The following is a 26,755-nucleotide window of genomic DNA, read 5'->3' as shown; positions in this document are numbered from 1 at the left end:
TCCATCCCTGGCACTGCGCTTGGCCGGCAGGCAGCAGTGGGGATGGCAGCAGGGCCCTGCTCTGGTGCCATCCCATTCTCACCCATGCTCCCCCCCTCCCGTGGGCTCAGCTGAGGATCCTTTTGCCTCCGTCGTGTCACCTCAGGAGGAGGATCCCCTGAGCTACATCCACGCCTGCTGTGCATGCAGACCGCAGGTAGTGTGCACTCTGTGCTTCCATGGCTGCCCGTGCCCGGCTGTGCCCAGAGGGTGCCGGGGTCCCCTGATGCCAACCCCTGTAACTCCCCTCCTGTCTCAGACACAGGAACAGAAGCTGCGCTTTCTGGCCTCCGTCCAAGTGCTCATAAACCGTACTCTGCAGCACACCTCCCCATTCATCAAAGAGAGGCCACGTGTCCTTGCCCTGGCCGTGAGTTCCTCATTCACCCAGCTGAACCCCAGGTGAGTCCCCACTCCCCTTCCCTGTCCACCCCCGAGCCTTCTTCCTGCCCTGGGATGCATCCATAGAGCTGCCTGGGGCTCTGGGGGTCTCCCTCCCCGTCCCTCCCTTTCTCCATCCCTACACTTCTAGAGACGGGATGGAAACCCAGGGGACAGGGCAAGAATCATATCCGGGTGCTTTCTGCAGGCAGCAAGGATCCTACCAGAGATACTCCAGCTGCCTCTGGTCCTCAAGGAGGCTGAAGCCATCTTCACCCAGCTCTTCCCAGCCCTTCTCCTGCAAGTGTCCTTCACCACGGAGCTGACACTGCAGGAGGAGGAAATCTTCTGGGAGGGGCCCCAGCAGCACCAGCTCACTCCCATCAGCTGCCATCACGGACAGCGTGGTCCACAGCCAGCTGTGTGACTACGTGCTGAAGGTGGTGCTGTGCATTGAGGTAATGGAGCACTGCAGGGCTGGGCTGAGGGCACAGCCCTTCCACTGCAGGGTCACTGGGGAGCCCTGAACGAGGGCCGGGACTGGGGGCCTGGATGGGGTGCCTGGGCTCTGCACACCAAGCAGGGCACACTGCACCATCCCATCCCATCCCATCCCATCCCATCCCATCCCATCCCATCCCGCTGTGCCCACAGGCGCTGCTGCAGGGGGAGCCCGCCAAGTGCCTGGACACGGAGCTCCGGCAGCAGGCCATGAGCACCATCGCCGCCATGAGGTACCGCCCCAGCACAGCTTTGCCAGCGTGGAGGCACCGGTCCAAGCCGGGGCCCTGAGTGGGACAGGCTGTGGGGCACAGGGTGCTGAGCGGAGCATCACACCTCTGCCCTCTCTCCCCTCGCAGTGGAGCATGGCTGCTTCCAGAGGAGAACAACGGTCTCCTGTGTGCCTGCCTCGGCAGCGTCCACCACCAGCCTTGATACGACGACGCGGACCTGGATGCAGCACTCTACGTGGAGGTGCGCATCAGCTGAGCCCTGGGGACGCTTCCTGGGCACCAGCACGCGGGATGCCCCTCTGCTGCCAGCAGGACGCAGCAGGGCAGGCCGCCCTGACCCTGTCCTCCTTTGCAGACCATGGAAGCCCTGCACTACCTGCTGCAGGTGCTGGTGAGTGTCAGGAAGAGTGCACGCACTGTCCCCGAGCAGCCCTGGTGCCTTTGGGGCCCTCACGCTTCATATCCCTGGCATCACCCAGCACAGCCTCTGCTCCCAGCCAAGCAGAGGATAAGTCATCCCTCCTCTCCTCCCTCCCACAGGTCCTTCTGAAGTACCTCCTGTACCCTGAAAAGGTCAACATTTTACTCACAGCCACTGAGAGCATGAAAGCACCGAGCCTCCACAGCACCCAGCTGGCTGCCCACATGGTGGATGTGCTCTCAGGAGAGGCTCGCTTCCCTCCACAGCAGGTGGGAACCTGCTGCTGCCTCCGCTCCAGCCCTGGGGGCTCTGCTCCATCCCTGGCACTGCGCTTGGCCGGCAGGCAGCAGTGGGGATGGCAGCAGGGCCCTGCTCTGGTGCCATCCCATTCTCACCCATGCTCCCCCCCTCCCGTGGGCTCAGCTGAGGATCCTTTTGCCTCCGTCGTGTCACCTCAGGAGGAGGATCCCCTGAGCTACATCCACGCCTGCTGTGCATGCAGACCGCAGGTAGTGTGCACTCTGTGCTTCCATGGCTGCCCGTGCCCGGCTGTGCCCAGAGGGTGCCGGGGTCCCCTGATGCCAACCCCTGTAACTCCCCTCCTGTCTCAGACACAGGAACAGAAGCTGCGCTTTCTGGCCTCCGTCCAAGTGCTCATAAACCGTACTCTGCAGCACACCTCCCCATTCATCAAAGAGAGGCCACGTGTCCTTGCCCTGGCCGTGAGTTCCTCATTCACCCAGCTGAACCCCAGGTGAGTCCCCACTCCCCTTCCCTGTCCACCCCCGAGCCTTCTTCCTGCCCTGGGATGCATCCATAGAGCTGCCTGGGGCTCTGGGGGTCTCCCTCCCCGTCCCTCCCTTTCTCCATCCCTACACTTCTAGAGACGGGATGGAAACCCAGGGGACAGGGCAAGAATCATATCCGGGTGCTTTCTGCAGGCAGCAAGGATCCTACCAGAGATACTCCAGCTGCCTCTGGTCCTCAAGGAGGCTGAAGCCATCTTCACCCAGCTCTTCCCAGCCCTTCTCCTGCAAGTGTCCTTCACCACGGAGCTGACACTGCAGGAGGAGGAAATCTTCTGGGAGGGGCCCCAGCAGCACCAGCTCACTCCCATCAGCTGCCATCACGGACAGCGTGGTACACAGCCAGCTGTGTGACTACGTGCTGAAGGTGGTGCTGTGCATTGAGGTAATGGAGCACTGCAGGGCTGGGCTGAGGGCACAGCCCTTCCACTGCAGGGTCACTGGGGAGCCCTGAACGAGGGCCGGGACTGGGGGCCTGGATGGGGTGCCTGGGCTCTGCACACCAAGCAGGGCACACTGCACCATCCCATCCCATCCCATCCCATCCCATCCCATCCCATCCCATCCCATCCCATCCCATCCCATCCCATCCCGCTGTGCCCACAGGCGCTGCTGCAGGGGGAGCCCGCCAAGTGCCTGGACACGGAGCTCCGGCAGCAGGCCATGAGCACCATCGCCGCCATGAGGTACCGCCCCAGCACAGCTTTGCCAGCGTGGAGGCACCGGTCCAAGCTGGGGCCCTGAGTGGGACAGGCTGTGGGGCACAGGGTGCTGAGCGGAGCATCACACCTCTGCCCTCTCTCCCCTCGCAGTGGAGCATGGCTGCTTCCAGAGGAGAACAACGGTCTCCTGTGTGCCTGCCTCGGCAGCGTCCACCACCAGCCTTGATACGACGACGCGGACCTGGATGCAGCACTCTACGTGGAGGTGCGCATCAGCTGAGCCCTGGGGACGCTTCCTGGGCACCAGCACGCGGGATGCCCCTCTGCTGCCAGCAGGACGCAGCAGGGCAGGCCGCCCTGACCCTGTCCTCCTTTGCAGACCATGGAAGCCCTGCACTACCTGCTGCAGGTGCTGGTGAGTGTCAGGAAGAGTGCACGCACTGTCCCCGAGCAGCCCTGGTGCCTTTGGGGCCCTCACGCTTCATATCCCTGGCATCACCCAGCACAGCCTCTGCTCCCAGCCAAGCAGAGGATAAGTCATCCCTCCTCTCCTCCCTCCCACAGGTCCTTCTGAAATACCTCCTGTACCCTGAAAAGGTCAACATTTTACTCACAGCCACTGAGAGCATGAAAGCACCGAGCCTCCACAGCACCCAGCTGGCTGCCCACATGGTGGATGTGCTCTCAGGAGAGGCTCGCTTCCCTCCACAGCAGGTGGGAACCTGCTGCTGCCTCCGCTCCAGCCCTGGGGGCTCTGCTCCATCCCTGGCACTGCGCTTGGCCGGCAGGCAGCAGTGGGGATGGCAGCAGGGCCCTGCTCTGGTGCCATCCCATTCTCACCCATGCTCCCCCCCTCCCGTGGGCTCAGCTGAGGATCCTTTTGCCTCCGTCGTGTCACCTCAGGAGGAGGATCCCCTGAGCTACATCCACGCCTGCTGTGCATGCAGACCGCAGGTAGTGTGCACTCTGTGCTTCCATGGCTGCCCGTGCCCGGCTGTGCCCAGAGGGTGCCGGGGTCCCCTGATGCCAACCCCTGTAACTCCCCTCCTGTCTCAGACACAGGAACAGAAGCTGCGCTTTCTGGCCTCCGTCCAAGTGCTCATAAACCGTACTCTGCAGCACACCTCCCCATTCATCAAAGAGAGGCCACGTGTCCTTGCCCTGGCCGTGAGTTCCTCATTCACCCAGCTGAACCCCAGGTGAGTCCCCACTCCCCTTCCCTGTCCACCCCCGAGCCTTCTTCCTGCCCTGGGATGCATCCATAGAGCTGCCTGGGGCTCTGGGGGTCTCCCTCCCCGTCCCTCCCTTTCTCCATCCCTACACTTCTAGAGACGGGATGGAAACCCAGGGGACAGGGCAAGAATCATATCCGGGTGCTTTCTGCAGGCAGCAAGGATCCTACCAGAGATACTCCAGCTGCCTCTGGTCCTCAAGGAGGCTGAAGCCATCTTCACCCAGCTCTTCCCAGCCCTTCTCCTGCAAGTGTCCTTCACCACGGAGCTGACACTGCAGGAGGAGGAAATCTTCTGGGAGGGGCCCCAGCAGCACCAGCTCACTCCCATCAGCTGCCATCACGGACAGCGTGGTCCACAGCCAGCTGTGTGACTACGTGCTGAAGGTGGTGCTGTGCATTGAGGTAATGGAGCACTGCAGGGCTGGGCTGAGGGCACAGCCCTTCCACTGCAGGGTCACTGGGGAGCCCTGAACGAGGGCCGGGACTGGGGGCCTGGATGGGGTGCCTGGGCTCTGCACACCAAGCAGGGCACACTGCACCATCCCATCCCATCCCATCCCATCCCATCCCATCCCATCCCGCTGTGCCCACAGGCGCTGCTGCAGGGGGAGCCCGCCAAGTGCCTGGACACGGAGCTCTGGCAGCAGGCCATGAGCACCATCGCCGCCATGAGGTACCGCCCCAGCACAGCTTTGCCAGCGTGGAGGCACCGGTCCAAGCCGGGGCCCTGAGTGGGACAGGCTGTGGGGCACAGGGTGCTGAGCGGAGCATCACACCTCTGCCCTCTCTCCCCTCGCAGTGGAGCATGGCTGCTTCCAGAGGAGAACAACGGTCTCCTGTGTGCCTGCCTCGGCAGCGTCCACCACCAGCCTTGATACGACGACGCGGACCTGGATGCAGCACTCTACGTGGAGGTGCGCATCAGCTGAGCCCTGGGGACGCTTCCTGGGCACCAGCACGCGGGATGCCCCTCTGCTGCCAGCAGGACGCAGCAGGGCAGGCCGCCCTGACCCTGTCCTCCTTTGCAGACCATGGAAGCCCTGCACTACCTGCTGCAGGTGCTGGTGAGTGTCAGGAAGAGTGCACGCACTGTCCCCGAGCAGCCCTGGTGCCTTTGGGGCCCTCACGCTTCATATCCCTGGCATCACCCAGCACAGCCTCTGCTCCCAGCCAAGCAGAGGATAAGTCATCCCTCCTCTCCTCCCTCCCACAGGTCCTTCTGAAGTACCTCCTGTACCCTGAAAAGGTCAACATTTTACTCACAGCCACTGAGAGCATGAAAGCACCGAGCCTCCACAGCACCCAGCTGGCTGCCCACATGGTGGATGTGCTCTCAGGAGAGGCTCGCTTCCCTCCACAGCAGGTGGGAACCTGCTGCTGCCTCCGCTCCAGCCCTGGGGGCTCTGCTCCATCCCTGGCACTGCGCTTGGCCGGCAGGCAGCAGTGGGGATGGCAGCAGGGCCCTGCTCTGGTGCCATCCCATTCTCACCCATGCTCCCCCCCTCCCGTGGGCTCAGCTGAGGATCCTTTTGCCTCCGTCGTGTCACCTCAGGAGGAGGATCCCCTGAGCTACATCCACGCCTGCTGTGCATGCAGACCGCAGGTAGTGTGCACTCTGTGCTTCCATGGCTGCCCGTGCCCGGCTGTGCCCAGAGGGTGCCGGGGTCCCCTGATGCCAACCCCTGTAACTCCCCTCCTGTCTCAGACACAGGAACAGAAGCTGCGCTTTCTGGCCTCCGTCCAAGTGCTCATAAACCGTACTCTGCAGCACACCTCCCCATTCATCAAAGAGAGGCCACGTGTCCTTGCCCTGGCCGTGAGTTCCTCATTCACCCAGCTGAACCCCAGGTGAGTCCCCACTCCCCTTCCCTGTCCACCCCCGAGCCTTCTTCCTGCCCTGGGATGCATCCATAGAGCTGCCTGGGGCTCTGGGGGTCTCCCTCCCCGTCCCTCCCTTTCTCCATCCCTACACTTCTAGAGACGGGATGGAAACCCAGGGGACAGGGCAAGAATCATATCCGGGTGCTTTCTGCAGGCAGCAAGGATCCTACCAGAGATACTCCAGCTGCCTCTGGTCCTCAAGGAGGCTGAAGCCATCTTCACCCAGCTCTTCCCAGCCCTTCTCCTGCAAGTGTCCTTCACCACGGAGCTGACACTGCAGGAGGAGGAAATCTTCTGGGAGGGGCCCCAGCAGCACCAGCTCACTCCCATCAGCTGCCATCACGGACAGCGTGGTCCACAGCCAGCTGTGTGACTACGTGCTGAAGGTGGTGCTGTGCATTGAGGTAATGGAGCACTGCAGGGCTGGGCTGAGGGCACAGCCCTTCCACTGCAGGGTCACTGGGGAGCCCTGAACGAGGGCCGGGACTGGGGGCCTGGATGGGGTGCCTGGGCTCTGCACACCAAGCAGGGCACACTGCACCATCCCATCCCATCCCATCCCATCCCATCCCATCCCATCCCATCCCGCTGTGCCCACAGGCGCTGCTGCAGGGGGAGCCCGCCAAGTGCCTGGACACGGAGCTCCGGCAGCAGGCCATGAGCACCATCGCCGCCATGAGGTACCGCCCCAGCACAGCTTTGCCAGCGTGGAGGCACCGGTCCAAGCCGGGGCCCTGAGTGGGACAGGCTGTGGGGCACAGGGTGCTGAGCGGAGCATCACACCTCTGCCCTCTCTCCCCTCGCAGTGGAGCATGGCTGCTTCCAGAGGAGAACAACGGTCTCCTGTGTGCCTGCCTCGGCAGCGTCCACCACCAGCCTTGATACGACGACGCGGACCTGGATGCAGCACTCTACGTGGAGGTGCGCATCAGCTGAGCCCTGGGGACGCTTCCTGGGCACCAGCACGCGGGATGCCCCTCTGCTGCCAGCAGGACGCAGCAGGGCAGGCCGCCCTGACCCTGTCCTCCTTTGCAGACCATGGAAGCCCTGCACTACCTGCTGCAGGTGCTGGTGAGTGTCAGGAAGAGTGCACGCACTGTCCCCGAGCAGCCCTGGTGCCTTTGGGGCCCTCACGCTTCATATCCCTGGCATCACCCAGCACAGCCTCTGCTCCCAGCCAAGCAGAGGATAAGTCATCCCTCCTCTCCTCCCTCCCACAGGTCCTTCTGAAGTACCTCCTGTACCCTGAAAAGGTCAACATTTTACTCACAGCCACTGAGAGCATGAAAGCACCGAGCCTCCACAGCACCCAGCTGGCTGCCCACATGGTGGATGTGCTCTCAGGAGAGGCTCGCTTCCCTCCACAGCAGGTGGGAACCTGCTGCTGCCTCCGCTCCAGCCCTGGGGGCTCTGCTCCATCCCTGGCACTGCGCTTGGCCGGCAGGCAGCAGTGGGGATGGCAGCAGGGCCCTGCTCTGGTGCCATCCCATTCTCACCCATGCTCCCCCCCTCCCGTGGGCTCAGCTGAGGATCCTTTTGCCTCCGTCGTGTCACCTCAGGAGGAGGATCCCCTGAGCTACATCCACGCCTGCTGTGCATGCAGACCGCAGGTAGTGTGCACTCTGTGCTTCCATGGCTGCCCGTGCCCGGCTGTGCCCAGAGGGTGCCGGGGTCCCCTGATGCCAACCCCTGTAACTCCCCTCCTGTCTCAGACACAGGAACAGAAGCTGCGCTTTCTGGCCTCCGTCCAAGTGCTCATAAACCGTACTCTGCAGCACACCTCCCCATTCATCAAAGAGAGGCCACGTGTCCTTGCCCTGGCCGTGAGTTCCTCATTCACCCAGCTGAACCCCAGGTGAGTCCCCACTCCCCTTCCCTGTCCACCCCCGAGCCTTCTTCCTGCCCTGGGATGCATCCATAGAGCTGCCTGGGGCTCTGGGGGTCTCCCTCCCCGTCCCTCCCTTTCTCCATCCCTACACTTCTAGAGACGGGATGGAAACCCAGGGGACAGGGCAAGAATCATATCCGGGTGCTTTCTGCAGGCAGCAAGGATCCTACCAGAGATACTCCAGCTGCCTCTGGTCCTCAAGGAGGCTGAAGCCATCTTCACCCAGCTCTTCCCAGCCCTTCTCCTGCAAGTGTCCTTCACCACGGAGCTGACACTGCAGGAGGAGGAAATCTTCTGGGAGGGGCCCCAGCAGCACCAGCTCACTCCCATCAGCTGCCATCACGGACAGCGTGGTCCACAGCCAGCTGTGTGACTACGTGCTGAAGGTGGTGCTGTGCATTGAGGTAATGGAGCACTGCAGGGCTGGGCTGAGGGCACAGCCCTTCCACTGCAGGGTCACTGGGGAGCCCTGAACGAGGGCCGGGACTGGGGGCCTGGATGGGGTGCCTGGGCTCTGCACACCAAGCAGGGCACACTGCACCATCCCATCCCATCCCATCCCATCCCATCCCATCCCATCCCATCCCATCCCATCCCGCTGTGCCCACAGGCGCTGCTGCAGGGGGAGCCCGCCAAGTGCCTGGACACGGAGCTCCGGCAGCAGGCCATGAGCACCATCGCCGCCATGAGGTACCGCCCCAGCACAGCTTTGCCAGCGTGGAGGCACCGGTCCAAGCCGGGGCCCTGAGTGGGACAGGCTGTGGGGCACAGGGTGCTGAGCGGAGCATCACACCTCTGCCCTCTCTCCCCTCGCAGTGGAGCATGGCTGCTTCCAGAGGAGAACAACGGTCTCCTGTGTGCCTGCCTCGGCAGCGTCCACCACCAGCCTTGATACGACGACGCGGACCTGGATGCAGCACTCTACGTGGAGGTGCGCATCAGCTGAGCCCTGGGGACGCTTCCTGGGCACCAGCACGCGGGATGCCCCTCTGCTGCCAGCAGGACGCAGCAGGGCAGGCCGCCCTGACCCTGTCCTCCTTTGCAGACCATGGAAGCCCTGCACTACCTGCTGCAGGTGCTGGTGAGTGTCAGGAAGAGTGCACGCACTGTCCCCGAGCAGCCCTGGTGCCTTTGGGGCCCTCACGCTTCATATCCCTGGCATCACCCAGCACAGCCTCTGCTCCCAGCCAAGCAGAGGATAAGTCATCCCTCCTCTCCTCCCTCCCACAGGTCCTTCTGAAATACCTCCTGTACCCTGAAAAGGTCAACATTTTACTCACAGCCACTGAGAGCATGAAAGCACCGAGCCTCCACAGCACCCAGCTGGCTGCCCACATGGTGGATGTGCTCTCAGGAGAGGCTCGCTTCCCTCCACAGCAGGTGGGAACCTGCTGCTGCCTCCGCTCCAGCCCTGGGGGCTCTGCTCCATCCCTGGCACTGCGCTTGGCCGGCAGGCAGCAGTGGGGATGGCAGCAGGGCCCTGCTCTGGTGCCATCCCATTCTCACCCATGCTCCCCCCCTCCCGTGGGCTCAGCTGAGGATCCTTTTGCCTCCGTCGTGTCACCTCAGGAGGAGGATCCCCTGAGCTACATCCACGCCTGCTGTGCATGCAGACCGCAGGTAGTGTGCACTCTGTGCTTCCATGGCTGCCCGTGCCCGGCTGTGCCCAGAGGGTGCCGGGGTCCCCTGATGCCAACCCCTGTAACTCCCCTCCTGTCTCAGACACAGGAACAGAAGCTGCGCTTTCTGGCCTCCGTCCAAGTGCTCATAAACCGTACTCTGCAGCACACCTCCCCATTCATCAAAGAGAGGCCACGTGTCCTTGCCCTGGCCGTGAGTTCCTCATTCACCCAGCTGAACCCCAGGTGAGTCCCCACTCCCCTTCCCTGTCCACCCCCGAGCCTTCTTCCTGCCCTGGGATGCATCCATAGAGCTGCCTGGGGCTCTGGGGGTCTCCCTCCCCGTCCCTCCCTTTCTCCATCCCTACACTTCTAGAGACGGGATGGAAACCCAGGGGACAGGGCAAGAATCATATCCGGGTGCTTTCTGCAGGCAGCAAGGATCCTACCAGAGATACTCCAGCTGCCTCTGGTCCTCAAGGAGGCTGAAGCCATCTTCACCCAGCTCTTCCCAGCCCTTCTCCTGCAAGTGTCCTTCACCACGGAGCTGACACTGCAGGAGGAGGAAATCTTCTGGGAGGGGCCCCAGCAGCACCAGCTCACTCCCATCAGCTGCCATCACGGACAGCGTGGTCCACAGCCAGCTGTGTGACTACGTGCTGAAGGTGGTGCTGTGCATTGAGGTAATGGAGCACTGCAGGGCTGGGCTGAGGGCACAGCCCTTCCACTGCAGGGTCACTGGGGAGCCCTGAACGAGGGCCGGGACTGGGGGCCTGGATGGGGTGCCTGGGCTCTGCACACCAAGCAGGGCACACTGCACCATCCCATCCCATCCCATCCCATCCCATCCCATCCCATCCCATCCCATCCCGCTGTGCCCACAGGCGCTGCTGCAGGGGGAGCCCGCCAAGTGCCTGGACACGGAGCTCCGGCAGCAGGCCATGAGCACCATCGCCGCCATGAGGTACCGCCCCAGCACAGCTTTGCCAGCGTGGAGGCACCGGTCCAAGCCGGGGCCCTGAGTGGGACAGGCTGTGGGGCACAGGGTGCTGAGCGGAGCATCACACCTCTGCCCTCTCTCCCCTCGCAGTGGAGCATGGCTGCTTCCAGAGGAGAACAACGGTCTCCTGTGTGCCTGCCTCGGCAGCGTCCACCACCAGCCTTGATACGACGACGCGGACCTGGATGCAGCACTCTACGTGGAGGTGCGCATCAGCTGAGCCCTGGGGACGCTTCCTGGGCACCAGCACGCGGGATGCCCCTCTGCTGCCAGCAGGACGCAGCAGGGCAGGCCGCCCTGACCCTGTCCTCCTTTGCAGACCATGGAAGCCCTGCACTACCTGCTGCAGGTGCTGGTGAGTGTCAGGAAGAGTGCACGCACTGTCCCCGAGCAGCCCTGGTGCCTTTGGGGCCCTCACGCTTCATATCCCTGGCATCACCCAGCACAGCCTCTGCTCCCAGCCAAGCAGAGGATAAGTCATCCCTCCTCTCCTCCCTCCCACAGGTCCTTCTGAAGTACCTCCTGTACCCTGAAAAGGTCAACATTTTACTCACAGCCACTGAGAGCATGAAAGCACCGAGCCTCCACAGCACCCAGCTGGCTGCCCACATGGTGGATGTGCTCTCAGGAGAGGCTCGCTTCCCTCCACAGCAGGTGGGAACCTGCTGCTGCCTCCGCTCCAGCCCTGGGGGCTCTGCTCCATCCCTGGCACTGCGCTTGGCCGGCAGGCAGCAGTGGGGATGGCAGCAGGGCCCTGCTCTGGTGCCATCCCATTCTCACCCATGCTCCCCCCCTCCCGTGGGCTCAGCTGAGGATCCTTTTGCCTCCGTCGTGTCACCTCAGGAGGAGGATCCCCTGAGCTACATCCACGCCTGCTGTGCATGCAGACCGCAGGTAGTGTGCACTCTGTGCTTCCATGGCTGCCCGTGCCCGGCTGTGCCCAGAGGGTGCCGGGGTCCCCTGATGCCAACCCCTGTAACTCCCCTCCTGTCTCAGACACAGGAACAGAAGCTGCGCTTTCTGGCCTCCGTCCAAGTGCTCATAAACCGTACTCTGCAGCACACCTCCCCATTCATCAAAGAGAGGCCACGTGTCCTTGCCCTGGCCGTGAGTTCCTCATTCACCCAGCTGAACCCCAGGTGAGTCCCCACTCCCCTTCCCTGTCCACCCCCGAGCCTTCTTCCTGCCCTGGGATGCATCCATAGAGCTGCCTGGGGCTCTGGGGGTCTCCCTCCCCGTCCCTCCCTTTCTCCATCCCTACACTTCTAGAGACGGGATGGAAACCCAGGGGACAGGGCAAGAATCATATCCGGGTGCTTTCTGCAGGCAGCAAGGATCCTACCAGAGATACTCCAGCTGCCTCTGGTCCTCAAGGAGGCTGAAGCCATCTTCACCCAGCTCTTCCCAGCCCTTCTCCTGCAAGTGTCCTTCACCACGGAGCTGACACTGCAGGAGGAGGAAATCTTCTGGGAGGGGCCCCAGCAGCACCAGCTCACTCCCATCAGCTGCCATCACGGACAGCGTGGTCCACAGCCAGCTGTGTGACTACGTGCTGAAGGTGGTGCTGTGCATTGAGGTAATGGAGCACTGCAGGGCTGGGCTGAGGGCACAGCCCTTCCACTGCAGGGTCACTGGGGAGCCCTGAACGAGGGCCGGGACTGGGGGCCTGGATGGGGTGCCTGGGCTCTGCACACCAAGCAGGGCACACTGCACCATCCCATCCCATCCCATCCCATCCCATCCCATCCCATCCCATCCCATCCCATCCCATCCCGCTGTGCCCACAGGCGCTGCTGCAGGGGGAGCCCGCCAAGTGCCTGGACACGGAGCTCCGGCAGCAGGCCATGAGCACCATCGCCGCCATGAGGTACCGCCCCAGCACAGCTTTGCCAGCGTGGAGGCACCGGTCCAAGCCGGGGCCCTGAGTGGGACAGGCTGTGGGGCACAGGGTGCTGAGCGGAGCATCACACCTCTGCCCTCTCTCCCCTCGCAGTGGAGCATGGCTGCTTCCAGAGGAGAACAACGGTCTCCTGTGTGCCTGCCTCGGCAGCGTCCACCACCAGCCTTGATACGACGACGCGGACCTGGATGCAGCACTCTACGTGGAGGTGCGCATCAGCTGAGCCCTGGGGACGCTTCCTGGGCACCAGCACGCGGGATGCCCCTCTGCTGCCAGCAGGACGCAGCAGGGCAGGCCGCCCTGACCCTGTCCTCCTTTGCAGACCATGGAAGCCCTGCACTACCTGCTGCAGGTGCTGGTGAGTGTCAGGAAGAGTGCACGCACTGTCCCCGAGCAGCCCTGGTGCCTTTGGGGCCCTCACGCTTCATATCCCTGGCATCACCCAGCACAGCCTCTGCTCCCAGCCAAGCAGAGGATAAGTCATCCCTCCTCTCCTCCCTCCCACAGGTCCTTCTGAAATACCTCCTGTACCCTGAAAAGGTCAACATTTTACTCACAGCCACTGAGAGCATGAAAGCACCGAGCCTCCACAGCACCCAGCTGGCTGCCCACATGGTGGATGTGCTCTCAGGAGAGGCTCGCTTCCCTCCACAGCAGGTGGGAACCTGCTGCTGCCTCCGCTCCAGCCCTGGGGGCTCTGCTCCATCCCTGGCACTGCGCTTGGCCGGCAGGCAGCAGTGGGGATGGCAGCAGGGCCCTGCTCTGGTGCCATCCCATTCTCACCCATGCTCCCCCCCTCCCGTGGGCTCAGCTGAGGATCCTTTTGCCTCCGTCGTGTCACCTCAGGAGGAGGATCCCCTGAGCTACATCCACGCCTGCTGTGCATGCAGACCGCAGGTAGTGTGCACTCTGTGCTTCCATGGCTGCCCGTGCCCGGCTGTGCCCAGAGGGTGCCGGGGTCCCCTGATGCCAACCCCTGTAACTCCCCTCCTGTCTCAGACACAGGAACAGAAGCTGCGCTTTCTGGCCTCCGTCCAAGTGCTCATAAACCGTACTCTGCAGCACACCTCCCCATTCATCAAAGAGAGGCCACGTGTCCTTGCCCTGGCCGTGAGTTCCTCATTCACCCAGCTGAACCCCAGGTGAGTCCCCACTCCCCTTCCCTGTCCACCCCCGAGCCTTCTTCCTGCCCTGGGATGCATCCATAGAGCTGCCTGGGGCTCTGGGGGTCTCCCTCCCCGTCCCTCCCTTTCTCCATCCCTACACTTCTAGAGACGGGATGGAAACCCAGGGGACAGGGCAAGAATCATATCCGGGTGCTTTCTGCAGGCAGCAAGGATCCTACCAGAGATACTCCAGCTGCCTCTGGTCCTCAAGGAGGCTGAAGCCATCTTCACCCAGCTCTTCCCAGCCCTTCTCCTGCAAGTGTCCTTCACCACGGAGCTGACACTGCAGGAGGAGGAAATCTTCTGGGAGGGGCCCCAGCAGCACCAGCTCACTCCCATCAGCTGCCATCACGGACAGCGTGGTCCACAGCCAGCTGTGTGACTACGTGCTGAAGGTGGTGCTGTGCATTGAGGTAATGGAGCACTGCAGGGCTGGGCTGAGGGCACAGCCCTTCCACTGCAGGGTCACTGGGGAGCCCTGAACGAGGGCCGGGACTGGGGGCCTGGATGGGGTGCCTGGGCTCTGCACACCAAGCAGGGCACACTGCACCATCCCATCCCATCCCATCCCATCCCATCCCATCCCATCCCATCCCATCCCATCCCGCTGTGCCCACAGGCGCTGCTGCAGGGGGAGCCCGCCAAGTGCCTGGACACGGAGCTCCGGCAGCAGGCCATGAGCACCATCGCCGCCATGAGGTACCGCCCCAGCACAGCTTTGCCAGCGTGGAGGCACCGGTCCAAGCCGGGGCCCTGAGTGGGACAGGCTGTGGGGCACAGGGTGCTGAGCGGAGCATCACACCTCTGCCCTCTCTCCCCTCGCAGTGGAGCATGGCTGCTTCCAGAGGAGAACAACGGTCTCCTGTGTGCCTGCCTCGGCAGCGTCCACCACCAGCCTTGATACGACGACGCGGACCTGGATGCAGCACTCTACGTGGAGGTGCGCATCAGCTGAGCCCTGGGGACGCTTCCTGGGCACCAGCACGCGGGATGCCCCTCTGCTGCCAGCAGGACGCAGCAGGGCAGGCCGCCCTGACCCTGTCCTCCTTTGCAGACCATGGAAGCCCTGCACTACCTGCTGCAGGTGCTGGTGAGTGTCAGGAAGAGTGCACGCACTGTCCCCGAGCAGCCCTGGTGCCTTTGGGGCCCTCACGCTTCATATCCCTGGCATCACCCAGCACAGCCTCTGCTCCCAGCCAAGCAGAGGATAAGTCATCCCTCCTCTCCTCCCTCCCACAGGTCCTTCTGAAATACCTCCTGTACCCTGAAAAGGTCAACATTTTACTCACAGCCACTGAGAGCATGAAAGCACCGAGCCTCCACAGCACCCAGCTGGCTGCCCACATGGTGGATGTGCTCTCAGGAGAGGCTCGCTTCCCTCCACAGCAGGTGGGAACCTGCTGCTGCCTCCGCTCCAGCCCTGGGGGCTCTGCTCCATCCCTGGCACTGCGCTTGGCCGGCAGGCAGCAGTGGGGATGGCAGCAGGGCCCTGCTCTGGTGCCATCCCATTCTCACCCATGCTCCCCCCCTCCCGTGGGCTCAGCTGAGGATCCTTTTGCCTCCGTCGTGTCACCTCAGGAGGAGGATCCCCTGAGCTACATCCACGCCTGCTGTGCATGCAGACCGCAGGTAGTGTGCACTCTGTGCTTCCATGGCTGCCCGTGCCCGGCTGTGCCCAGAGGGTGCCGGGGTCCCCTGATGCCAACCCCTGTAACTCCCCTCCTGTCTCAGACACAGGAACAGAAGCTGCGCTTTCTGGCCTCCGTCCAAGTGCTCATAAACCGTACTCTGCAGCACACCTCCCCATTCATCAAAGAGAGGCCACGTGTCCTTGCCCTGGCCGTGAGTTCCTCATTCACCCAGCTGAACCCCAGGTGAGTCCCCACTCCCCTTCCCTGTCCACCCCCGAGCCTTCTTCCTGCCCTGGGATGCATCCATAGAGCTGCCTGGGGCTCTGGGGGTCTCCCTCCCCCTCCCTCCCTTTCTCCATCCCTACACTTCTAGAGACGGGATGGAAACCCAGGGGACAGGGCAAGAATCATATCCGGGTGCTTTCTGCAGGCAGCAAGGATCCTACCAGAGATACTCCAGCTGCCTCTGGTCCTCAAGGAGGCTGAAGCCATCTTCACCCAGCTCTTCCCGGCCCTCCTCCTGCAAGTGTCCTTCACCACGGAGCTGACCCTGCAGGAGGAGGAAATCTTCTGGGAGGTGCTTTTGGAAAGTAAATGGGAGTCGTTAGGACTGGCTCTAGTATCCAGCTTTCATAGTGACTGGGACCGTGTGCTGCTTTGTAACCTGTTACACTGCAGATAACAGCGGAGCGACATAATGGGAGATTTTCTAGCATTTCCAATGCAGTCTCAGGAATTGCAATTATTAGGCATTGTCCAGGTTATTATCCAGTGTGCTTCTATTTTATTAATAAATTGGATGTGAATGAAATAGGATCTAATGTTACCAATGCTGGAATCTATGGGAATAGGCATTTGATGTCTTAGTAATGCTGGTTACAATGCTGTTAGCCTACCAATGAGCCTTTTCTAAATTGGAGAAGACAAAACCTGGAAAGAAATCTCGGGTGAAGGGGATGGCCCTGTATCATAGAGCAATCACTTCCTTTCATCCCACTCATCAGGATTTGTAAACTATGACCGTGCATCACTTGAGACAAAGCTGTTGGGTGCACCTGGGCTGGAGTCAGGGAGGTCACAAGTACCTGATAGGGGCGGTCACATGTACCAGTATATACTATTTGTTGCAAGGCATTAAATTCGTTCTTTTGGCATTACGCACCGTGTGCGAGTCTCGTCTGTTCCCCGTGCACGGAGGCACGGTACTTTCACACGCAGCCTTGACTTGTCGCCGGATTTGGAGGCGACAGTTAAGAAAACATTTCTAACAGAACCAAACATTTCTAATGGTACCACAGCGATACCAGAAAGCATTTCACCCCGTCAGCTCTGTCCATTGGTACCAACTCCTCACTGCCATTGGAAGTCAAGATGCTCCTAGAGCTGCCTGAGGACCTGTGGAGTTTGCTATGTGATGACACTGAAGTCTTCATGCTGTACGTCTCAGCACACTCGGCATTTCCTGCTCCACTCAAACCATGTGAAGGGAATGCTGGTTGTTACAACGAGCTGCTCGTATGCTCTGAAACTGCTACAGTCACATCTTAGACCAGCAATACAACATTGCGCCCTTAGGAAACAAAATTCGATGCTTTATTGCTTCTGAGCATTGACATTTTCAATAAATTAAATCAACACAAAGGTTTATAACAAACACAAAAAGGAGCAACCAGATGAAAAACCTCGTTGTAAGAAAAAGCAGCATTTTTTTAATCCAAAAGCAAGAGATCCAACACGCACAAACCCAGAAGGAAATCTCATTCAACATACACAACGTTCCACTTTGCAGAAAGGCCAGACAAATCTGCTCATAACTGCACTGATCACCTCAGGTAGGAACAGAACAGCAGTGAAGTCAATGATATTTAACTCTACCTTCTGGAACTTGGACGTGACTGTAGTTCACAGCTGTTGTTCAGTACTGCTCAAAAACCCACCGCACTTCTGTCTAGAGAAAAGCTTCAGAGCATTTCTGACAAGCTAATCGATACTCTCCTTAAATGAATGATGCTGAAAGAAGTAAACTCACACAGCCAGCTTGGACTTGGACACACGCTGCATATTCCAGTAGCTTCCCTGCAAGTACCAGAACTGTCTGTTTAATGCTTCTCACTTCAGGGCACCGATAACTCAGGTTTTTCTGCGCTGCATTACGTTCCACTTTGGTACCGGTTTCGTTGTGGTTGGTCCTCGCTCCAGGTTTTGGTTCTGGTTTTTGTTTTTCAACATCAAACCATTTCTTTGCTAACTTTTTCAACAGCCCACCATCCTCAATAAGGGTATTCTTAATTACATGTTAATTAAGACGTAAGCCATACAATGCCTTCATATATGTACTCCCTACCAGTAAGAATGGGAGCTCCCCACATTAATTCTGGCCATCAGTTCATGTCAGGCAGGTGCACTACAGACTTTCATCACCAACGAGGCTGTTGGAAGAAAAGCTAAGAACGAATGATGCATGAAGAGAAAATTACTCGGCTCTCTTTCACTGTACAGAGTAGCTTAGTCAGCAACCATTTATACTGTCATTATCAATACTTCCAACAAACTCATGTGGAAGCCTTTATCCAGGCAGACCCGTACATAGAATACAACTCTCCGCAGTTGCAGCCACGTACAAGAATTATTCTGCCCACAAGCATTTCATGTTCCTTTCTTCATATACTGGGAGAGGAACTGGCTTCTGACAAAGTGGACCAGCTTGGTCTCTGTGCAGAACATGGTAATGGTGGTAGCTGCAAAGCACAGCGCCCCAATGCTGATGTGAATCAGCCTTGCCATCCAACCCTTATCGCAGCAGAAGAATGCCTAAAACAAAGGAAACCAGCAATTGAAGGAAAACCAGTTGGCACAAGGTAGGCCAGCTACATACATGATAGATGTTGTTGTTTTATTCCCCCTGCACTGCTTTTATTTTTTAACTTTAATGACCATTTCTTTGCACTATCACCATCAATTACCAAGAACTAAGAATGTGGATATACAGATGGCCAGAACTGTCTGACTCATTAGGTACACAGTTCTCTGCCACCTGGAGAAGGCAAGCAGGCACACATCTGAAGATCGATATAATTGCATGTCTTTGTTTCATTTTTAATAGATCTATACGCAGCCTTGCAAGATGTAATGGAAATCTCCAAGGCTATGGTTGTAAGCCTTTCCTGTTGATAATATTTCTTTCCTTCTGGTAATGAAGCAATCTGACAAACCTCCGCAGTGAAAGGAACATCCCGAGGCAGATACTTACCTCTGAATAAACAGTAATTCCTCCACTTATGACATAAGCGAGTATTAAAAATGGTGAGGGAAGCAAGCCTGTCAAAGGTCTGTAGGAGCTTTCCTTGAAGTACTCATAGATATAATGGATGCTGTGAGCAATGCGAATACCCATATTAAAGCAGTTGGCAAGGATGAAGCCAACACTTCCGTGCCAGCGGGTCAAGAAATAAGAGATGCACAGGAACACGAAGGACAAGGCCAGCATAACAAAGTTGTACCTAGGAAGAAGAAACAATATAAACAACATATGCAGTTGCACTATTTAATTACTAAACTCATTTTCAGAAGATAAAAATCCATTCGCTTTCTAAAACATGGGAGCAACAACTCCTGTCATCTGCTAACAGCCGGCAAGGCTGAGAAAAGAAATGCAGCACAAGAATGAAAAATACGTTGAGTAAACTAAACCAACAACTACTTTAAGTGAAGGAAATTGTATCCTACTATTCACCTGTGCATTCACTTCAGAAAACCTACTAACAATAATTAGCAGTATCAAACACTGAGGACTTTTTCCTTCTCTATTCGGTACTGAAGAACAATAACGCTCAATAGGGTGACACTTAGTTCCTGCTCCAAACAGTGGCTGTGAAGAGAAGATCGCACTTGGAAAGGGGGACAAAAGCAGTCCTTGCACATCTAAAAAGAATTTCTTAAACTGCCCAAAGCAGATCTCATTTAATTAATGACCTAAAAAAAAAAGGTCTAATTAATTTGGAACAGAGCTGTAATGGACAACAGCCACAGAAGTGAAACAAGTCCGATGGCAGCCATCAGGTTGCAGTGCCAACACACAACAGAGAACCAAGAAAACATCCAGGCTGCAAAACATCACAGGAAGTCATCTTGTCCAGAGCTCTCAAGGCCGATAAACCACTGAACTCATGTCATCCCAAATGTGATCTATAAAACTTCTCAGACACAGTTTCTAACAGCTGCAAGACTTTAAGGAGTTTAACATAACAGTCCACCTTAAAAACTGAAGCTTCTATTCAAGTACATGTACAGAAAATAAGACTTCACATTAAATTACTTTCCCAGTTTGCTGTGTATTAAAAGCTAATAACCTTGTCAGTTCGGATCCTTTTTACCCAAAGGTTTAAACTAAAGCTTTTACACCGAGGTCTGCACACAGTCCTTAAAACGACTGCAAAAAGAAACTGCCTTCTCAGTAACAGAAAAGCATTTCCAAGTGAATATCCAAGCAGAACGATTGTTCCCCATTTGCATGCTTAACTCCATGCAAATCACAAACAGATGCACTGGGGATACTCCTCACCTGTCCACTTCTTCTTTGCACATCGAAGCAAACGTGAAACATTCTGTTACTCCATTGACAGCAAGAAATAGGACATACAAAGAGTAGCACCGGAGAAGATCGGGACCTACAACAAAATAAAGACAGCAGCATTACAAGGATAAAGAGATCATTATTTCTTTTATAAAGCCACAGTTTCATACTCCACAATAGAAGATGTAACATTATCACCGATGATAACAGCAACTTCTGTGTCCCTTTGAGAAGCTTCTGGTCTGGACATCTTGACAAGATGACAAACAGAATAAACAAAGCAAGGGGAACCCAAACACAAAGTACAAGGTGGCAGCAGCTATTAATGTAACAGACAAGATCTCCTCCACAAAAGTGGTGGTTGTATTTATTGGGCCACAAGCTGGTACACGTGACACAAGTCAGGAAAAGCCAATGCTTTATCCTTCCTTCCTTGTAAACCTCCTAATATTGTTAAAACTACTGCTGGGCTACGTTCCAGCCTCTGCAAGCATCCCTGCGGGTAACTTTGGGAGCTATGGTGCTACAGTTGGAATATTCTAAATGCATGCATCTACAGGAGGGCAAAGCAATCAAATAATTCTACCAGAATGAGGCTACTTGAAGCTCCTTTTAACCTGAGCTGATTTTTTTCAGACAGAAAGCTGACCGAGCCAAGAGCTCAGAACAGAGCTGAGAAACAAAAAACACAGCTAAAGCTTTTTACCTGTTCCAGAACTGAGCATTGAACCTCCATAAATATCCAGAGCCAGCTGAGAAAAGGCATATCCAAAAACAGCAATGGTAAGGCCAATCAGAAGCACCAGCTTCAACAGCAGTTCTAACACATTCGAAGCCATAGCAACATCATCCTGGAGAAAAAAACAGAAACAAAACAACAAAACCCAGCAGTCAATTACATGAACTAGAACCAGCACAACTGCTGTTGTCACCAAGAGAAACTATTCCAGGGGGAAAAAGTCCACTGGCACAATGCAAGGCACAGCCAAGACTATTTTTTGGTATTGACACACCTACACACTTGGTCCTGGCTTCCAGCTGTGCTCAGGTATTCTTATTCTCTTCCGTATTATATGCAGAACTCTCAACAAAGATCAGCCATTGACAGCTCTGTTTCAGGGCTTAAGGAAAGGGGCAAACAGCAGCCAGTAAATAGCAAAGAAAAGCACAGCATTTGCCCAGGGCCACAGCATGAATCACCAAAAGGGCCACGTCTTCATTGTTACACTGGACTACAAGTTTCGCCACAGCATAAGGAGCCACTTGTGAGTTCTGTACATGGTAAGATGCAGCTGCCCACACCCCTCGTGAGGAGTCAAACGTCCTGCCCGGTGCATGGGATAAGCACACACACAAACACACCATGAACACTCCACGTCAAACACACACACAGGTACACCTCTGTCAGCGCCTACCATTAACGTGAGACACGACACTTGGCTGACTGGGACCTTCCTATCTGACCAAGAATTTCTTCTAGAGCATACAGAAACCTCTCCTTCATGTAACCATCGTTACTGCGCAAACAATCCCAAAGCTCAGCCAAAACACAGCTCTCTTCCTCTGGAAAGGGCACCCTCTGAAGCGCTCAATGCTTACCAGCCTGTTGTATTTTCAAGTCAGTCAAATATTGTCAAGTGCCACTTATCTGCTGGAAAGAGATTGAACCTACAGTAATTGCCTCAGCACAGCTGCACAGACATGGTGCACAAGCCTTTTCACCATGCTGTTTGGAGTAGAGGATTTTAGCTTCAATTACCAGACGATGCAGCATTATGTCATTGCACCCCGTAACTCCTACTTCGCTACCTTTTGCTTTTTGTCCAGACTCCTTCGGCATGGTCTCCACTTCAAGTTTCTTTCCAAATATCTTTACACTCAGTAATTTAAACACACATATCAGTCACACTCCTGATACAATTGATCTCCAACAGAAGGTAAGCATTTCATGTGGAACCAATACTAACAAACGTACCTGCTTCTGATCCTTTACATTCTTCCCTCTTTCCAATACTTGAGCGAAAAAGACATAAAAACTCTCTTCAATAGGCAAAAAGATGAACCTGGCCACCAGCGACCCGAGATTATTCACGATATCATACACACCTTCACAAACAAAACACACCAACAAGCTGTCACTTTTTTCTGGCACAAATTCCTATTCCACATTTCTGATAAACAAAGAGAGAACCAGTGGAACTTAATGCAGCATTAGAGCAAATCTAGCAATAGCCCCAGACAACCCCAGACAGCCCCTTCAGTTCTTACTACAGAGGAAGATAAAAGATCCAGATGCAAGAGAATCAGCCTGTGGCGCAGCCAGTGCTGTCACCTGAACTGCTGCTGCCATTCATTACTCTGTAAGGACACTGCTTTTATGGAGCACATTCATTTGGAGATGTGATGCTACAAACAACAGTGTTCCTGCTGTAACAGCTAACAGACTGCAAAGGAAGACAACAGGGCCAAGAAAATGAAGAGAAGGAACTGCAGTGTATCAGATACTATGCTGCCTCCTTCCAAGTTTTTAAAACAGAAACGAGACGCACAGCAAAAGAGGCACAACTGCCAAGCTTTGATTCAAGGGAGAAGCATTCCTTAAATCCACGACCCTCAAACAAGTTGCTCTGGTTTTGTTTCTTGTTTTTTGGTGTGTGTTATTTTTAATATCCATTTACTCATCATTCTCTGAAATGCACCTCAACGTCCCAGCGCCACTGAAATCCTCCCACACTTTCATGTTATTTTCAAATGGTTTCTAATCCTTTCAGTTTTTTCAGAAGCAGACAAAAAGGAGCAACTAGAAAATGATGTCATTGTTGCACAGCATCACCACACTCACCCTGATCGCCAAAGTTTATCACATTCAGAAAAGTCATCATGTATCGCTCACCTGGAAGTTGAAAACACAGAAATAAGGACAAACCCCCACATCTCTCCCCGTGTGTGTCCAGGCCCTGCTAACAGGACGCATTCCAGAGACACGTCCAGCAGGACGATACAGTTTTGATCCTCCACAAACCTTCAGTAACTGCACCTGGGTTGCCAACACCTGCTGGTGCCGCTCTGAACACCATCCCCTCCCAGCCTTCCCAGGCTCCGTGTCCATTTTGTGACCTGTATCCACTTTCCTCCCCCGAGCATTCCCACACATCAAGCCTCACCCTCTGTCAAAATCTGCTTCAGGAAGGACTGTTTGAAGAAGCTCCAAGTCAGCCGTGCTTCCTTCCAGTTAAGGAAAGCCTGCAAAATCAAAGAAGCAGCGTCACTCTGGTCTGGCTGACTTTCTCCCTTGTGGAAAATCACCATCTTTGCAGATACACAAAGGAACTGCATAAGTTTTCTACAGAGTAAATCACTCAACAGTAACCAGAGAGGGGGAAAAGTTGTTTAGCAGACCAATATAACTCTGCCCCACACAGTACTGTACATCTTTCAGTGCTCTTCAAAGCGCTCCTGCAAGCCTCACAAGACAGAACTGCCTTCATGTCCTCAATCTCTCAGTCTCTTCCTCATCTGTGCCTTTTCATTTCTTTCTTTGCCCCATTTCCTTTTTGGAGGACATCAGAGATCTGAGTATCTGCAGGACGCTGTGCACCACCACGTTCTGTTTGAGGAGAAGTTGAAGTACCAGCTCTGTAAGATGATCCTGGATTCTCTTCTACCTGATACCAGCTCACTCCCTTTAACACTGTAAATGTTCCATCTCCAATCAACAGACGAGGCAGCCAACGAGGCCCAGAAACAAAGAGCTCCAGGTTCATTGTGGTTTTCTGACAAGGATTTGAATGCAACAACTGTGAATGGAATTTTATGCAACCATGCTTCCTAACCAGCCATGGTGTCCAGGAGCAGAAATAATCTCTCAGTCACTCCATCAACTCCAGTTTTCAAAAGCTCTCTTGTCAAAAACTTAAGAATGAACTGTGTGACTCACCTTATCCGCCATCCAGTTAGGTAACAGGCCTTTCATTCTTGTTATCGGAAATGACTTCTTTGTTGCTTCAGGAGACCCCAAGAACTTTGCAAAATAAAGCACATAGCACAGCACCAGAACACTGGTGTACAAAAGCTGGAAAGACAAGGAAGGAAAAAAACAAAGAATGAGTGAGAACTCAGTGAGAAGTGAAGGCAGTTCTTCCTCCTGTCAAATCTGAACCTAGCTGAAGGCATTACTGTAACTCCCCTCCCCACACACAGAATACTGTTGATTTAAATTCATTTTAATCAGCAGATCAGCATCACAGCCCTCTGCCCTCAAGAACAGCTAAAGCACATACAACGTAACAAGCTTATTCACAAAATGTACCTTTAGGCACACAACAAAGGTGCCCATTAAACTGACTGGGCTCAAAGCGCCAACTAACATCTATCACCAAAATCCTTCACATTTAAACCCTCACCTCGGAGGAACATTCTCTCACCTCCCCAGTGTTATCCAGCAAGTTAAATGTCACAGACAGCAGCAAAGAACATTTCAGAGCAAGAATTTATATACAGAATACAGGAAACTTACCTGGGCCAAGGAAAAAATGTGAAGGCCCCATTGCGGATAAAGGATGACTAAGATAACTGTCAAAGTGCATTTTGACACTATCGAAAGGCTTTCAGCAATTACCTTCAAGAAAATAGAGAACGCTCATTTTTGCCAGCTTAACCACGTACAGGAAGTCAAAGCACTCCAGTTTCACACACACAACCCACAAAGGACCTGTAAGGCATTCACAGTCAGTGTGGCTACCACAGTTCTGCTGCTGCATTGACCACCTCACGCTGCAGCATCTCTGCACATTCTCAAGTCTTATGGGGCACCTTTCCCCCATCGCACTGCCCCGCTCCCTTGTGTGGGACCCACATGGGAGTAAATCCTGCTTGGCACAATCGTGACCCCAGCTGCTGCATTTCACAGCCTCACAATGACAGTGAAAAGCAGAAGTGTGGAGGGCGTCTGTGCCTCCCTCTGAGCAACACTTGTGATTATACATTTAATGAGCATTAGGGAGGTAACTTCTAAAAAAATTAACTTCCTTTTTTAAACAGGAGCAAATTAACGTTACAAATACATTATGACTACATCGTACAGCATGAAGCAGCCCATAGCTTCATTTGTTTTTTAAACACCCCTGAACATGCACAGATCCAGTTCAGGAATCTGGTCTTCATTTCCATTATGTCACTTTTTTTCAGCACGAAAAGATTCTCCATCCCACACAGCCCTACGCACACAGCTTCCCTACTAACCTTAAGCCTTACAAACAAGTGAGCCTGGGCTAAAACCCAGAACGGCTCCCCTAGAAGCTCAACAACTGCAGAGAGGCCAAACGCCACCACGCCAGCCTGATAGTGAGGAACCACGGATGGATCTGGAACTTCAAGTATGTGCAGCCAGACGAAGCCCAGGAAAACAGACCAGAAGACACCAAGAGGGACTCTAAAAAGTTAATGTAAAAACAGTCAGGTTTCCTTCAGCAGAAAAAAGAACAAGAGAAAATCTGATTCAAATTTCCCACGCTGCTGTACTTTACTTATGTCGAAAGAGATCAGATGAACTCATTGCTATTATAGCTACAAGTTTTGGTGTAAAACCTGTCAGTGCGAGCTACTACTTGCAGCTATGAGTCTGATGCCCCCAATGTAACTGCTACACTGAGCCTGCCAGGCAACGACAGCGGAGTCAGCAGAAGAAAACATGCACGGCACACAGCGCAGACACGGGCTGCAGACACGGGCTGCAGACACGGGCTGCAGACACGGGCTGCAGACACGGGCTGCAGACACGGGCTGCAGACACGGGCTGCAGACACGGGCTGCAGACACGGGCTGCAGACACGGGCTGCAGACACGGGCTGCAGACACGGGCTGCAGACACGGGCTGCAGACACGGGCTGCAGACACGGGCTGCAGACACGGGCTGCAGACACGGGCTGCAGACACGGGCTGCAGACACGGGCTGCAGACACGGGCTGCAGACACGGGCTGCAGACACGGGCTGCAGACACGGGCTGCAGACACGGGCTGCAGACACGGGCTGCAGACACGGGCTGCAGACACGGGCTGCAGACACGGGCTGCAGACACGGGCTGCAGACACGGGCTGCAGACACGGGCTGCAGACACGGGCTGCAGACACGGGCTGCAGACACGGGCTGCAGACACGGGCTGCAGACACGGGCTGCAGACACGGGCCGCCTCGTGCAGGGCCCGCTGCAGGACCCGCCGCCTCCTCCGGCCGGAACGAGAAGCGCGTTCTAAAGCAAAGCGGAGCCGCTCTCACGTCAGCCACAGCAGGTTGATGGTCGCGGCCCAGCTCCGCTCCGCGCCGCCGCTCAAGCAGGCCCTGCGGAACGGCTCCCTGGCCAGGAACACAGCGGTGGAATAGAGCAGCGTCAGCCTGCGGGAGACACGACGGGACACGGGGTCGGCCCCGCTCCGTGCCAAGGAAACCCGGCCACCAGAGGCGGCTCCGGGCGGCATCACCTCACGCTGACGACGCCGAGTATCTCCCTGGACAAGTAGCGCAGCGTCAGCGCGTTCAGCCCGAAGGTGACCGCCCGGAACAGCACCTGCGGGGGAAGGGGGGAGGAAAGCGCTGCCGGGGGGCCGGGCCGGATCCCGCGGGCGCCGCCCAGGAGGGCGAGGAGCGGGAGGAGGCGGGTCCGGGGGTCCCGGGTCGGCCCGCACCTGCAGCAGGGCGCTGGACGAGGCCAGGCGGGCGGTCTGACGGAGAGCAGCGCCGGCCGCCATGACACCGAGCGACCGGCCGGAAGGACGCCGTCGCGCCGCGATGACGTCACGAGGGGGCGGACGGCAGCACCGGCTGT

The 26,755-nt window shown here is 56.3% G+C and overlaps 5 protein-coding genes across 27 annotated transcripts; 4 read left to right on the top strand and 1 right to left on the bottom strand.

Annotated features, from left to right (window-relative positions):
* Window positions 1–1,401: 1,401 nt before the first annotated feature.
* Window positions 1,402–5,191, top strand: LOC146758407 (uncharacterized). 6 transcript variants are annotated; one of them, XR_014934885.1, is made up of 10 exons: window positions 2,752–2,766; window positions 2,988–3,067; window positions 3,194–3,308; window positions 3,423–3,458; window positions 3,608–3,757; window positions 3,947–3,997; window positions 4,100–4,210; window positions 4,430–4,679; window positions 4,871–4,950; window positions 5,077–5,191. XR_014934885.1 is itself a non-coding variant. In XM_085517184.1 (8 exons), the coding sequence occupies exons 4-8, from the start codon at window positions 3,426–3,428 to the stop codon at window positions 4,646–4,648; spliced, it is 564 nt and encodes a 187-aa protein (XP_085373310.1). In that variant the 5' UTR covers window positions 2,752–2,766; window positions 2,988–3,067; window positions 3,194–3,308; window positions 3,423–3,425; the 3' UTR covers window positions 4,649–4,844. The 6 variants fall into 6 exon arrangements, 4 of the variants coding, with proteins under 4 accessions (XP_085373310.1, XP_085373312.1, XP_085373311.1 ...); XM_085517184.1 differs by lacking the exons at window positions 4,871–4,950; window positions 5,077–5,191 and having other exon boundaries at window positions 4,430–4,844; XM_085517186.1 differs by lacking the exons at window positions 4,871–4,950; window positions 5,077–5,191 and having other exon boundaries at window positions 4,100–4,242; window positions 4,430–4,591.
* Window positions 5,192–7,085: 1,894 nt separating this feature from the next.
* Window positions 7,086–10,870, top strand: LOC146758406 (uncharacterized). Of its 6 annotated transcripts, XM_085517171.1 has the most exons (10): window positions 8,436–8,450; window positions 8,657–8,736; window positions 8,863–8,977; window positions 9,092–9,127; window positions 9,277–9,426; window positions 9,616–9,666; window positions 9,769–9,879; window positions 10,099–10,348; window positions 10,550–10,629; window positions 10,756–10,870. In XM_085517171.1, exons 4-8 carry the CDS (start codon window positions 9,095–9,097, stop codon window positions 10,315–10,317), a joined length of 564 nt encoding a protein of 187 aa, XP_085373297.1. In that variant the 5' UTR covers window positions 8,436–8,450; window positions 8,657–8,736; window positions 8,863–8,977; window positions 9,092–9,094; the 3' UTR covers window positions 10,318–10,348; window positions 10,550–10,629; window positions 10,756–10,870. The 6 variants fall into 6 exon arrangements, with proteins under 6 accessions (XP_085373298.1, XP_085373303.1, XP_085373297.1 ...); XM_085517174.1 differs by lacking the exons at window positions 10,550–10,629; window positions 10,756–10,870 and having other exon boundaries at window positions 9,769–9,911; window positions 10,099–10,260; XM_085517173.1 differs by lacking the exons at window positions 10,550–10,629; window positions 10,756–10,870 and having other exon boundaries at window positions 9,769–9,911; window positions 10,042–10,260.
* A 6-nt stretch (window positions 10,871–10,876) lies between these two features.
* LOC146758405 (uncharacterized) lies at window positions 10,877–14,056 on the top strand. 5 transcript variants are annotated; one of them, XM_085517178.1, is made up of 8 exons: window positions 10,877–11,020; window positions 11,170–11,319; window positions 11,509–11,559; window positions 11,662–11,772; window positions 11,992–12,241; window positions 12,453–12,532; window positions 12,659–12,773; window positions 12,888–12,923. In XM_085517178.1, exons 1-5 carry the CDS (start codon window positions 10,988–10,990, stop codon window positions 12,208–12,210), a joined length of 564 nt encoding a protein of 187 aa, XP_085373304.1. In that variant the 5' UTR covers window positions 10,877–10,987; the 3' UTR covers window positions 12,211–12,241; window positions 12,453–12,532; window positions 12,659–12,773; window positions 12,888–12,923. The 5 variants fall into 5 exon arrangements, with proteins under 5 accessions (XP_085373304.1, XP_085373307.1, XP_085373306.1 ...); XM_085517181.1 differs by having other exon boundaries at window positions 10,995–11,020; window positions 11,474–11,559; window positions 11,662–11,804; XM_085517180.1 differs by lacking the exons at window positions 10,877–11,020; window positions 11,170–11,319; window positions 11,509–11,559; window positions 11,662–11,772 and adding exons at window positions 13,073–13,222; window positions 13,412–13,462; window positions 13,565–13,707; window positions 13,895–14,056.
* Window positions 14,056–16,519, top strand: LOC146758404 (uncharacterized). Of its 5 annotated transcripts, none has more exons than XR_014934883.1 (8): window positions 14,056–14,144; window positions 14,351–14,430; window positions 14,557–14,671; window positions 14,786–14,821; window positions 14,971–15,120; window positions 15,275–15,360; window positions 15,463–15,605; window positions 15,736–16,519. XR_014934883.1 is itself a non-coding variant. In XM_085517166.1 (8 exons), the coding sequence occupies exons 4-8, from the start codon at window positions 14,789–14,791 to the stop codon at window positions 16,042–16,044; spliced, it is 597 nt and encodes a 198-aa protein (XP_085373292.1). In that variant the 5' UTR covers window positions 14,056–14,144; window positions 14,351–14,430; window positions 14,557–14,671; window positions 14,786–14,788; the 3' UTR covers window positions 16,045–16,519. The 5 variants fall into 5 exon arrangements, 4 of the variants coding, with proteins under 4 accessions (XP_085373292.1, XP_085373294.1, XP_085373293.1 ...); XM_085517166.1 differs by having other exon boundaries at window positions 15,310–15,360; window positions 15,463–15,573; window positions 15,793–16,519; XM_085517168.1 differs by having other exon boundaries at window positions 15,310–15,360; window positions 15,793–16,519.
* Window positions 16,520–16,933: 414 nt separating this feature from the next.
* On the bottom strand, window positions 16,934–26,707 carry RFT1 (RFT1 glycolipid translocator homolog). Of its 5 annotated transcripts, XM_085517147.1 has the most exons (13): window positions 26,616–26,707; window positions 26,412–26,497; window positions 26,209–26,325; window positions 25,177–25,366; window positions 24,452–24,553; window positions 23,873–24,007; window positions 23,100–23,178; window positions 22,778–22,828; window positions 21,911–22,041; window positions 20,642–20,786; window positions 19,924–20,029; window positions 18,613–18,862; window positions 16,934–18,173 (listed from the first exon to the last, which is right to left on the bottom strand). In XM_085517147.1, the coding sequence occupies exons 1-13, from the start codon at window positions 26,676–26,678 to the stop codon at window positions 18,009–18,011; spliced, it is 1,620 nt and encodes a 539-aa protein (XP_085373273.1). In that variant the 5' UTR covers window positions 26,679–26,707; the 3' UTR covers window positions 16,934–18,008. The 5 variants fall into 5 exon arrangements, 4 of the variants coding, with proteins under 4 accessions (XP_085373273.1, XP_085373274.1, XP_085373275.1 ...); XR_014934882.1 differs by lacking the exon at window positions 21,911–22,041; XM_085517148.1 differs by lacking the exons at window positions 26,209–26,325; window positions 26,412–26,497; window positions 26,616–26,707 and having other exon boundaries at window positions 24,452–24,646; window positions 25,177–25,522.
* Between the last annotated feature and the right edge of the window lie 48 nt (window positions 26,708–26,755).

The sequence above is a fragment of the Coturnix japonica genome, chromosome 15 (genome assembly GCF_054131305.1).
Source record: "Coturnix japonica strain WE chromosome 15, WE-NBRP24, whole genome shotgun sequence".
Taxonomy (NCBI): domain Eukaryota; kingdom Metazoa; phylum Chordata; class Aves; order Galliformes; family Phasianidae; genus Coturnix; species Coturnix japonica.
The sequence above is the reverse complement of the archived record's forward strand: the minus strand, read 5'-3'. Positions and strand labels throughout refer to the sequence as shown.

Coding starts and splice junctions, on each gene's coding strand:
- RFT1 (XM_085517147.1), bottom strand. CDS start 26,678: ATGGCGGCCGGCGCTGCTCTCCGTCAGACCGCCCGCCTGGCCTCGTCC. Junction 26,498..26,615: donor CGTCCAGCGCCCTGCTGCAG/GTGCGGGCCGAC, acceptor CTTCCCCCGCAG/GTGCTGTTCCGGGCGGTCAC. Junction 20,787..21,910: donor ATGTAAAGGATCAGAAGCAG/GTACGTTTGTTA, acceptor TTTTTTCTCCAG/GATGATGTTGCTATGGCTTC.
- LOC146758404 (XM_085517166.1), top strand. CDS start 14,789: ATGGAAGCCCTGCACTACCTGCTGCAGGTGCTG. Junction 14,822..14,970: donor ACTACCTGCTGCAGGTGCTG/GTGAGTGTCAGG, acceptor TCCCTCCCACAG/GTCCTTCTGAAATACCTCCT. Junction 15,361..15,462: donor GCTGTGCATGCAGACCGCAG/GTAGTGTGCACT, acceptor CTCCTGTCTCAG/ACACAGGAACAGAAGCTGCG.
- LOC146758406 (XM_085517171.1), top strand. CDS start 9,095: ATGGAAGCCCTGCACTACCTGCTGCAGGTGCTG. Junction 9,427..9,615: donor CTCGCTTCCCTCCACAGCAG/GTGGGAACCTGC, acceptor GTGTCACCTCAG/GAGGAGGATCCCCTGAGCTA. Junction 9,880..10,098: donor CACGTGTCCTTGCCCTGGCC/GTGAGTTCCTCA, acceptor TGCTTTCTGCAG/GCAGCAAGGATCCTACCAGA.
- LOC146758405 (XM_085517178.1), top strand. CDS start 10,988: ATGGAAGCCCTGCACTACCTGCTGCAGGTGCTG. Junction 11,021..11,169: donor ACTACCTGCTGCAGGTGCTG/GTGAGTGTCAGG, acceptor TCCCTCCCACAG/GTCCTTCTGAAGTACCTCCT. Junction 11,320..11,508: donor CTCGCTTCCCTCCACAGCAG/GTGGGAACCTGC, acceptor GTGTCACCTCAG/GAGGAGGATCCCCTGAGCTA.
- LOC146758407 (XM_085517184.1), top strand. CDS start 3,426: ATGGAAGCCCTGCACTACCTGCTGCAGGTGCTG. Junction 3,459..3,607: donor ACTACCTGCTGCAGGTGCTG/GTGAGTGTCAGG, acceptor TCCCTCCCACAG/GTCCTTCTGAAATACCTCCT. Junction 4,211..4,429: donor CACGTGTCCTTGCCCTGGCC/GTGAGTTCCTCA, acceptor TGCTTTCTGCAG/GCAGCAAGGATCCTACCAGA.